Raw genomic sequence first — 10832 nt, 5'->3', positions numbered from 1 at the left:
GGTGGGTGATTCCAACCACAGACTCCTGGGTCAAGCAGAAACATTTTAACCCCAGCTACACTGCTATGGGCTGAGTGGTCGCTGGGCCTGGTGGACAAGGTCTATCCAGGGGACTCTGGGAGTGATAGGCTGTGCTGGGGAAGGTGGTTCTGGGCACTTCAGGTAAAGCAGGAGCAGCTAGGTGGCTGGGGCATGGGCTGCAGGGCGCCTAAGCAGACAGAAGGGGGAGAGGGCCTGGGGAGGAGCCGAGTTCAGGACCCATGCCTCGAGCTGGGGGGATGGGTGGCCGCATAGGCCCAGATGGGTCCCTGGGGAGCCAATTCAGTGACCTGGGCCCTTTGGGCGTTAGAATGGGGGTGGGGCAGCCTCAAAGCCGCCATTGTCGCCCCCTCGCCCGCCTGTCTAGGACCTAAAATAGAGCAGGAGAACGGCAGATCTCCGTGAGAAGCATTTCTGGCAAAGAGGTCTGGGAGGAGGGGGTGTGAATCACCACTGGGAACACCTGAGTCTGAAGCTCCCAAAGCCCAGCTGTCCCAGCCCCATCCCCAGGGAGCCTGGAATCCACTGGCAAGTCGGGGAGTGGGGTTCCTCAGTCCTACTCCTGTCCAACTGTGGGGAGGGGACTGCATTCTGGCCCTAGCTCTGCCACGGAGGTGCTGGATGACTGGCCAAATCTGCCCCCTCAGGGCCTGTTTCCCAGACTTCATGTGCTGTGAGGCCCCTGGAATTCACAGCAGGTGGTTCTGATATAGGCCTCAGGGTCAGACAGACATGGGATGAGGTCCCAATTCTTTTCCTATTGGCTGAGTGAGCTTGAGCAAGTCCCCCGACCTCCTGGAGCCTCAGTTTCCTCATCTGAAAAATGGACATTGAAACCAAGTCCTGTTCTTTCTGGGTTTCAGCTGAACTATCCAACAAGGATCTTGACAGCTCCTGGGGCCTCCCTCCGTGTGCTCCAATGGCACACTCTGTGCTGCCAGGAATGTTAACAGTGACCTCACTTTTTAATGTCCTGTGCTTTGCATACTGCCTCTGGCTCTCCACATCCTGGAGGGCTGATATGAATATCGTTTCCAGCCCTCTCCATGGGAGATCTTCAGCCTCAGTACTGTCCACTCCTGGAGGAAAGGGGTCTTGGATCCCGACTGGGCCCTCATGGGCACCTACCTTGTGTCATGCCTGGAACCCTGGGGGGCAAGGATGAGCCTCCCCTTTGTGCAGATGGGGAAACAATCGATTGTCTCAAACTGTGCACCAGTTCGGTGCAGCTGCAGAGGCAGGCGCGGTTGTGTGGGGCTGGCGTGCCCTCTAGCGGCCACCGTGCGCCACACTCCGCCCCGCGGCTAGAGCTGCCCAAGGTCCGACTGGCAGCCGTCGACTGGCAGGTAAGTCCCTTCTTGGAGCCATCCGCGGTCCAGCGTGCTGCTGCCCCACCTCACCCGGGCTGACAACAGTCTCTCCCAGGCTCTCTCCACTCATGGTTTCCCAGAGACCCCACAGCGGCTGGGAGCCCCGCCCCGATTGCCATGGAGACCGCTTATACACAGTTTCCCCCCTCCCCTCCACGTTGTCCTAAGTAGGGCCGGCAGGCCGCCGGGGCGGGCGGCCACGGCCCCATGAACAGCAGGGCCCCAGGGACGCTGGCCGTGGAGAGAGTGAAATTCTTCGGCCAGCACCGCGGGGAGGTGAGGCCCTGTAGATCTCTGCCCAGATCTTAGGCTTCTTGGCTTTAGAGTGGTTTCTGGTTCTGTGTAGTGGGAGCCCGAGTGTTCTCTGTGCTCCAGTTGCGGCATGGGCTCTAGAATTCTAAGCACTGGTTCCACAGGGGGCTCAAACTCCTGGCTGATTCCAATGCTCTTTGGACTCTGGCTTAAGAGGGAACTCGGGGCTTAGAGTAGATTTTAATAGTTCTGGGCTTCAGCTCTAGAATGGGCTCTTGGCTTCTACAGAAGGCTCCAGCCTCTGGCTTCAGTGAGGGCTCGCTCTGAGCTTCAGGTTCTGGTCTTTTTTTTTTTTTTTTTTAATTTTTGGCTGTGTTCAGTCTTCGCTGTTGCGCACGGGTTTTCTTTAGTTGCGTCCAGCGGGTGCTACTCTTTGTTGCGATGTGCAGGTTTCTCATTGTGGTGGCTTCTCTTGTTGCGGAGCACAGGCTCTAGGCATGCAGGCTTCAGTAGCTGTGGAACGCGGGCTCAGTAGCTATGGCTCACGGGCTCTAGAGCGCAGGCTCAGTAGTTGTGGCGCACGGTCTTAGTTGCTCCGTGGCATGTGGGATCTTCCCAGACCAGGGTTCAAACCCATGTGCCCCGCATTGGCAGGCGGATTCTTAACCACTGTGCCACCAGGGGAGGAAGCCCCAGGCTCTGGTCTTACAGGACAACAGAGAGGGCTCCAAGCTCTCGGCTTCCCTGCAGGGTGGTTCCTGAGTTCTGGTTGTTGAGAGAGGCCTGAAGTCCAAGCTCCAACCCCAGGCTCCTGGGGCAGTATTTATGGCTGGCCCAGGAGTCTGGGGTTAGGGATGAGCAGAAAGGTGTTTCTTGCCCCAGGATAGGACTTTTGTGCTCTCCTTGCAGGTCAACTCTTCTGCCTTCTCTCCCGATGGCCAGAAGCTGCTCACAGCCTCCGAGGATGGCTGTGTATATGGATGGGAGACCCAGAGTGGGCGGCTGCTGTGGAGACACAGGTGGGGCTCTTCACTCCAGATGGGGAGACTGAGGCCTATGGCCCTGTTGTGGCTTTCTACAGAGCCTACCACAATGACCTCTGACATCTGAGCTGAGCATCCATGCAAGACAGCCCAGGCAGGGCAAGGAGACAGGACCTGGTCCCTGGGGTCCTGAGTCTCTGACTCTAACAGACCTGGACTCAAATCCTACCACTTAAAAAAAAAAAAAACTTTAAAAATCTGCATAATACCCTATTAACCATTTTAAAGTGTACAGTTCAGTACATTCACACTGTTGTGCATCTAGCTTCCAGAAGTCTCTTCGTATCTTGCAAAACTGAAACTCTATACCCATTAAACTCCCCACTCCTCCCTTTTCCCAGCCCGTGACAATCACTGTCCTGCCTTCTGCCTCCATTTTGACTAAGTACAATACCTGGTATAAGTGGAATCACACACTATTTCTTTTGGTAACTGATTTCACTTAGCATAATGTCCATCTATGTTTACCCACTTTTTTGACTGTGATTGAACTCAAGTCATGTCACCTTCTCTGCACCTATTTCCTCTTCAGAATGGGGATAATAGTTGCTACCCTATAGGATGAGATAATGCAAGCAAAGTACCTGGCACCCAGTAAGAACTCAGTAGACGTAACATGATTATTAAGACAAGAAAAAACAAATCTGGTAATTATAGGGCAGATTGATTCATGTTGTAATAGGGAAAGTCCAGGGGCTGGGGAGCTCTAAGAGGGTAATGAAGCTACGCTGGGCTGTCAAGGAGTTTCTGGGAGGTGTCTGCCATTTGATTTGGGTATTGATCTTCCAAATAGGCAAACTGAGTTGGGCATTCCAGACCAAGGCATGGAAGCCCAGGAATTTTCCAGGTGGCTGGAGGGTGAGGGTTAGAAGTGAGGAGAGGGGCGGTAGGCAACGAGACTGAAGAAATTAACAGGGGTTGGACTGCAAGGGCCAGAGGTGGAGTGCAGTGCCCCGTTCCTTGACCATGGCCGCCCACCCAGGCCCCCGTGAGGTTCTGCCGCTTCTCCCCCGATGGCTGCCTCTTTGCCAGCACCTCCTGTGACTGCACCATCCGCCTGTGGGATGTAGCAGAAGCCAAGTGTCTGCAGGTCCTACAGGGTGAGTGGGCTGGGTGGGACTGGGAGCCAAGCAGCCAGGCCTGGTTTCCCTTTCGGACCCTGCTGTGTCCTGTGCCACCTCGCCCCTGCCTCGCCCCCTGGCCGGTGCCTGCAGGTCACCAGCGAAGTGTGGAGACCATCAGCTTCAGCCCTGACTCAGAGCAACTGGCATCAGGCGGCTGGGACAAGAGGGTGATGCTCTGGGAGGTGCAGGTAGGTGGAGGGGCAGCCAGTGAGGCCTGGGATCCAGGGATGCACACCGTCCACAGTGGCCACTTTCCAACTGGGAAAGGTTGTTCGTCTTCCCCACCCCTGGCATCCCATTCCCTTGCATCTGGCTGCAGCTACCTCCCCAGTTCCCCTCTCCCTACCCTCATGCCTCAAGACCTCTGCCATGAGATTCCCCCTGCCTGTACTGCCCTCCTCTCTTGCCAAGGCCCGGGAAGCCTCCCCTAACCCCTATGCTGCATCACACTACCCAGGCAGCCCCACAAGGAGGGCCTGGGTCTGACTCACTTGAGGCAGAGAACCTGGCACGCAGCCTCTGCGCTTTCTTCCAGTCAGGCCAGGTGCTGCGCCACTTGGTGGGACACCGAGACTGTCCCAAGCAGTGACTTCGCACCCAGCTCAGACTGCTTGGTGAGCCACACCTCTGCCTGGGCCCCACCTCAGTGGCCTAACAAGTGGTTAGAATTCTACACCTTGACAGTGACTTAGCTCTTCTGAGCCTGTCCCCTCCTCTGTAAGATGGGGATTCAGCAGGGCTTGGTGAGATGGTGCCTGCTTTCTGTGAGCCTAGCCAGTCGAGGAATCGGGAGGCACCATGTTATGGCGGCTGTCTGCAGGCCACGGGCTCTTGGAATTCCACCATCTGCATGTGGGACCTTCGGGCAGGGACTCCAGTGATCTTCCACCAGGAGCTGGAGGGCCACAGTGGCAACGTCAGCTGCCTGTGCCACTCAGCATCTGGCCTATTGGTGGGCTGGGTTGCCTAGGTTCCAGGGTGGCCCCTTGCTGACTACAACTCTTTGAGGGTCACTCTTTGAGGCCATTTTGGGGGCAGAGTATGCAGGCCCCAAACCTCTATGCTTAGAGCTGTCTGCTTTCCAGGTGTCCGGCTCCTGGGACAAGACTATCCACATCTGGAAGCCCTCAACCGGAAGCCTGCCTGTCCAGCTTAAGGGCCACATCACCTGGGTGAAGAGCAGAGCTTTCTCCCCTGATGGGCTGCAGGTGGCCAGCACTGGCTACTCCCACATGGTAACCCCACCCCATCAGGCCTTCCTTCCTGTGAACTCCTACACCACATCCTCCCTACCGGAGCCCTCAGCACCCCATGTCCAGAAATGTCCACATCCCTATCTGCCCTAAATAGGAGGCTACCAAGGGCAGGACCCAGGTCCCAACTACTTCCTTACCGAATGCCTGGCATTAAGGTCTGCACTGGCCCAAATGTTAGTGGCACCGACATTTCTATGACTCAGCTTCAGGGGAAAGGAAAGTATTGCACTGAATTTCTCCATCAGCTATTACGCAGCCCTTGTTAAACACACCTCACAGACAACAAAACCCAGATCAAGAAGTTAACATGTTGGCTAAGACTCACCCCAGTGTGATTTTGTCAAAGATGCCAGACTTGCCTATGAGACTTCCCTACCCCCCAGCTTGTTTTGATTTCGAGGTCAAAGTCTGGGACTACAATACAGGAAAGAGCATTGAGACCCTGAAGGTAAGGTCTGTGGCTACAGCAAACAAGGGTGCAGAGGAAGGCCTGCTAGGGGAGGCCCGCACCCACAGAGCCCCATACCATGCTTTTGGCAGGGAGTCCTGGATGTGGCCCACGCCTGTGCCTTTACCCCAGATAGGAAACTCTTAGTGTCTGGAGCTGCTTAGGCAAAATTCCAAGTTCACTGCAAATCACCCAGAGCTGCTCAAACAGAACATCACTACCTATGGCTCTGAAGACCTTCCATCCCTGCTTCTCCCTGCCCAGGGGGCACAGGACCAAACTAACCATAAGAGAGTGCCCAACAGGCCCCTGTGGCCAGGGCTGCCATGGCCCCCCACCAGGGCCAACAGCAGCAGGCCAGCCTGCTGGGATCCATCAGACACCCGGTAACCATAACCAGGGCCACACCAGCCCTTCTCTCCGGCACTTAGTAGAAACCCCTATAAACACAAAGCAACACCAGCCAGTTTGTTTGTTTTATTGACACCTGGATGCTCAGGCCTTGACCGCGTACTTCCGGAGTGGGTACAGCCGCTCCTTCCGCTGCTGCTTCTTGGTCTTCAGGTTCTCTTCGTGTTTGTTGAGCCGGCGGCGCATGGCACGCGTTTTCTTGGGCCGCAGATCCAGGGGCTTGTACTTCTTGCCCTGGGTGAGGGGGAGTGGGGGAACATGAGGACCAGGGTTTGGGAGCTATTGCGGTAGCTAAGGAAGCCACAGAGTCGGAACTGAGATGCTGGGATGTGCCTGGGGAGATGCAAGCGTGAGGAGCTGTATGACACCCAGCCCAGGAGGGGACTGGAGACTGAAGTGTTGCCAGGCCATACTTTGCTTCCTAGCTCTTTAATTCCCCCAAGTTCAAGGCTGGGAAGGACTGTCCTCATTTTCCTTAAGTATATTGATTTGTTGGGCTAGGAAGTAATTTTGCCCAAATCTCAGTGAAGCTGGAGTGGAACTTGGGGTGCACACCCAAGTCAACCCACTCCCTACTTGGTGCTCTTTCCACCAGATTGCCAGCTGTGGAGTCAACGTCACACCCCAACCCAGCAAGGGAAGTCTGGTACCCACCGAGTCCTGGGGGCATTTCCTGTTATCTTCGCTTAAATTATGTGTGTGTGTACGGGAGGGTGAGATGTGCAGCTTAAGCTGGTGCTCAATTTATCTGAAGGACCTGCCAGGTACCTGTGGTGACATTCCCACCGAACACATGCATCTCAGAGGGAAGACCTGGCTCGGCCGAGACCATCCTGCTATGAGGGGCCAAGCCCCTCTTCCTGACTTGGCTCCTGTTCCTAGACCTTTCTCAGGGCATTGTCTCTCCATCTCTGCTCCCACTCGTTCCCGAGCCACTTCCTCCTCAGTGAGGAGTCTAGGCTAAGGCAGCTCTCATGGTCCCCTTTGTTCTGCAAAGGTCCCCTGGGGCCTCTTCATTTTGAGGCCCTGTGCTGGGTGCTGGTTTAGCTACAAATGAGACCTGCTCCCTGCTCAAGGAGCTCCCAGCACAGTGGAAAATGGAAAACAAGTGGTGCATCAGTGTGGAGGAGGAAAGAGATTAAGGAAGGTTTCACCTAAATGACTGACAACAGCCTTGAAAGCAACGGGCACGTCAACTGCAAGAGAAACCAGAGTGGGCACAAAAGCCCTGAATAGTGACAGCTCAGGCTGGGAGCTGCCAACAGCCTGGAGGGGTAGGCACATGGCAGGCGTATGTGAGCTAAGCGGGGTTCAGGTCATGAACAGCCTCAGTGCAGAGAACTGCAGGGAAAAAGCTAAGCAGGAGATGAGGGCAAGCTCTGTGGGGGGACCTGGAAGCATGAATGTCTGTCCACCCACATCCCTCATATCAGTTGGTACAGGTCAGGGCTTCATCTGTTTCCAATTTACCAAGCACCTTAGAGCTCTGCTGTCCAAGAGTGGCCACTAGCCACACACTGTTTACATCCTTCAGTCACTGTGGCCACATAAGCACTTAATAGGCACGCATGGCCAGAGGTTACTGTATCGAAGATCAACGTCTCTCATAGAGACCTTACCTCTATCTCCAGGAGTCCTGCCTGGCTGTTTGGGGGAGTGTACTCACTGGATGGTCATGAAGGCAATTTTTCCAGGCCACAACTCTACATGGTCCCCTCAGAGGCTGATGAAAGCTCCAGACCCAATTCTCAGAATACGTTCCCCCAAACAATGCACACACGTCCGGGGGTGGCAGCAACCCTCCCCCCACATGCTGCTGTCCCCTGGGCAGCCAGCCCCGGCACACCGTGATGACTTTTTTGATGTGTCAAACCCTCCAGTCATTCAAACACTGATTTGGGTATTGATATGAAGCCATTCTGCAGATGCTATCAAAGCCCCTATCAGTCAGCTTTAATTAAGAGATTATCCAGAGTAACCTGGGTGGGCCTGATCACAGTTGAAAGGCCTTAAAGGCAGGACTGTGGCTTCCCCCAAGAAATCCACCTGAGGGCAGCAGCTTCAACCAAACCTTGAGCTCCAGCTTGCTCACAGATCCTCTCTTCCCAACAAGTGTGTACCCCACCATCAAACAAGCCATTTCCTTGTAATAAACCAAATGTGTGCATACACAGTATATAAAATCTCCTACTGGTTCCACTTCATAGCTTGAACCCTGACAACACTAGTTTTAGGCACAAGCAAAAAATGATTATAAAAATTCTAGGCTGAGTGAGGGGCAGGCACCTGTGGAAAATCTCCAGGAAGCACTCAATCCACCCTTACCAAGACATGGTTTGGAACCTAGGCCCAATCCATTTACTGTAGGTGGCGCTGGGCAACTTAACCTCTCTAAGCGTTGAGGTCATCATTTGAAAAATGAGGATACCAGATGCTTGGCAGTGACTGACAGTGCTAGCAAGACCATTAAAACATTTAAACAAGACTGCCCAAACTCAGCTCGTAAGGTTTTATTCAAAACCCATCTCCAGCCAGACTCCCACATCTTTGATTTCTTGACAACTGCAGCCCCAAGGAAATGCAGTCTGCATGCCACATGCTAGTAAGAAGGCGAACACATCCACAAGCTGAGAAGTCTCTAGAAAGCCCAGTCCCAAGCACCCCAGCAGAAGCTTGCCATACTGCTCCTCTAGCCAAGCACCACTGTCCCTTAGCCACTAACCTTATAGAATTTCCTGAGGTTCTCTTTCTGAGTCTGGTTAATGACGGTGAGTACACGGGCGATGGATTTGCGAACAACACGGCTACAAAACAGAGACATCGATCAAAATGGGGAAGACACACAGCACTCCCCAAGGTATCTATTTCAGGGCCTGACCCAGATGTCATAGGGCAGGGGCATTCCCCATCAGCTCACCCACATTCACCCAGGAGGTACCTAACCCAGCCCAGGAGGAAGGTGTTCTGGAGGGAAGAGAGACAATGGATGAGTATCCAAGGACTGGGGACATGGAACGGCTGGCACATCCAGTGCTTTAGAAGAGTTGTGAAGTATTCACTGAGGAGGCTTAATGAGAGGTGAAGGGCAGATCAGGAAAGATCTCCCATCCCAGGCCATATATCCTGAGGACTATGAAGACGACCTAACCAATGCCAATCAGCTAAACGACCTAACCAATGCCAATCTGAATGAGCTGACTGGAGGGAATCATGCCGCAAGCTGATTAGGGAGTCACAGGAGGGGCCACTGGGGAGGGGACAAGGCTGAAGACAGGAACAGGCTGGGGTTAAGTGAATTTGCCGTCATGTTGAATATGAGTGCTGCTTAGTAAATGACTGGTAAACACAGTCTTGAGGATTCAGCATGCACCACCACAGGAATATTACTGGGTGCCCATTTTATAAAAGAGGAAAGAAAAACCTGGGTGGTGAGCCAATCTACCCACCAAGTAGGATGTGGCAGAAGTGGAATTTATGCCCAGGTTGACTAACTCCAAATCCATGCTCCTTTCACAAATCTTGACTCTTGCTCCACATACATCAGTAAGTTACACTACAACTCAAGTAAGGGGTGCAAGGGGTCCCTCAACCAAGTGAAGGGGGATGCGGAAAAAAATCCAAATGCTGGTGGGAAGTAGGAGAAAGGGATCAATGAGACGTTCGAAGGTACCATTAAAATGAGTCTTCAGGGACACCCAGTTCTTTCTCCAGCCAGAGAAGTTGAAGGAGGTTACTCCAGGCAAAGGACCACAGGTCAAAGGCAGGTCACCACGCACCTGGGCATGAGCAAGGGGAGCCTAGAGAGGCTGGCTAGGAAGGGCACGACATTCCGACCCACGGATGCATGGAATGGGCACTTAAATGGACACCTCCTTAAGCCAACTTCGAAAATCCACAAATGTTCCCGACGCATATGTCACCCCACGCCCAGAGGGCCGTAGTCTGGCCTCCCGTCACTTACATCTTGGAGAGTTTGGAAGCCGCGCCGCCTGTTACTTTAGCCACGCGTAGCTGGGACAGCTCCACTTTCAGGTCCTCCAGCTGTTTCAGCAGCTCCTCCTTCTTCTTGCCGCGAAGGTCTCGAGCCTTAATCTTGGCCTGAGCGAAAGAAAGGGTCTGGGTCAAACACCCAGCGGGGCCGTCTCCCCCTCGGCCACTTACCGAGGCTTCCACCGGCCATCGTCCCCTCCACCTGCGTCGTAATCAGCCCCTGGAGGGCGCGCGCCTCGCCCTGGGCCAGGAGCGCGCTGGAGGCCCAGCACTACCGTGCCTTGGGCAGGGCAACCCAGGCCGCAGCAGGCGCGCCCTCGCCCAGGCCTGCTGCGAGGCTGGGCCACTACCCCCATTCCGCAGGGGGAAAGACGGAGGCCCCGGCAGAGCGCGCGTACCTCTCCTGGTCTAGGCCTACGTGGGGAGAAAGCGAGGGGCCGGCTGGGGCGGCGCTAGGCCATTACGCAGGGCCTCCCACAGGCCGGGTTGGTAGATGGGCTCTCAGGATTCGCCACGCGACCCCCACCCCAGTCCCTGAACCCCACAGCGCGCGGATGGTGCCCGATTGTCCTACACCCACCATGACTGTACAGCCGGCCTCCGCCGCCTTCTCGGAGGGAAAGAGGAAGAGGCGGGGCTGACCTCCACAACTACAGCCGGGTGGCGGCGGGCGTGGTCAATAACGCTGGCGAGGGAGCCCTGGCTCCGCCCCTTCCGCCTCACCCCCGCGCGAGGAAAGCTGTGGTCCGGCCCGCCGAGCCCCGCCCCGAGGAGCCGGAGACCCGCCCAGCAGGGACCGCGTCTTCTTCCCGCGCTCTGGAGAATACTTGGGTTCGGCGTATTGCCCAGAGCAGCGCTGTGGGGAAGTCGAGGCCTGAGGTGGCGGCAATTTACTGGAC

The 10832-nt window shown here is 55.2% G+C and overlaps 2 protein-coding genes across 2 annotated transcripts; one reads left to right on the top strand and one right to left on the bottom strand.

Annotated features, from left to right (window-relative positions):
* The first annotated feature begins 1616 nt into the window (after nucleotides 1–1616).
* On the top strand, nucleotides 1617–5696 carry WDR38 (WD repeat domain 38). Its single transcript, XM_070045629.1, is given in 11 exon segments — nucleotides 1617–1685; nucleotides 2571–2680; nucleotides 3416–3421; nucleotides 3683–3804; nucleotides 3919–4016; nucleotides 4364–4401; nucleotides 4403–4442; nucleotides 4649–4780; nucleotides 4914–5063; nucleotides 5485–5532; nucleotides 5625–5696. Coding segments are annotated over 11 exon segments (885 nt in total).
* Nucleotides 5697–5994: 298 nt separating this feature from the next.
* Nucleotides 5995–10637, bottom strand: RPL35 (ribosomal protein L35). Its single transcript, XM_030858696.3, has 4 exons — nucleotides 10514–10637; nucleotides 9905–10041; nucleotides 8666–8747; nucleotides 5995–6177 (listed from the first exon to the last, which is right to left on the bottom strand). The coding sequence occupies exons 1-4, from the start codon at nucleotides 10514–10516 to the stop codon at nucleotides 6028–6030; spliced, it is 372 nt and encodes a 123-aa protein (XP_030714556.1). The 5' UTR covers nucleotides 10517–10637; the 3' UTR covers nucleotides 5995–6027.
* Between the last annotated feature and the right edge of the window lie 195 nt (nucleotides 10638–10832).

Source organism: Globicephala melas, chromosome 6 (assembly GCF_963455315.2).
Source record: "Globicephala melas chromosome 6, mGloMel1.2, whole genome shotgun sequence".
In the NCBI taxonomy this organism is placed as follows: domain Eukaryota; kingdom Metazoa; phylum Chordata; class Mammalia; order Artiodactyla; family Delphinidae; genus Globicephala; species Globicephala melas.
Note: the sequence above shows the minus strand (reverse complement) of the source record. Positions and strands in the feature narration are given on the sequence as shown.

Bases quoted from the DNA above. Each gene is read 5' to 3' on its own strand.
- RPL35 (XM_030858696.3), bottom strand. The intron at 8,748-9,904 runs GTAAGTGACGGG...TCTGTTTTGTAG, and splicing joins GCTTCCAAACTCTCCAAGAT to CCGTGTTGTTCGCAAATCCA. The intron at 6,178-8,665 runs GTTAGTGGCTAA...CCCCTCACCCAG, and splicing joins ACCTCAGGAAATTCTATAAG to GGCAAGAAGTACAAGCCCCT.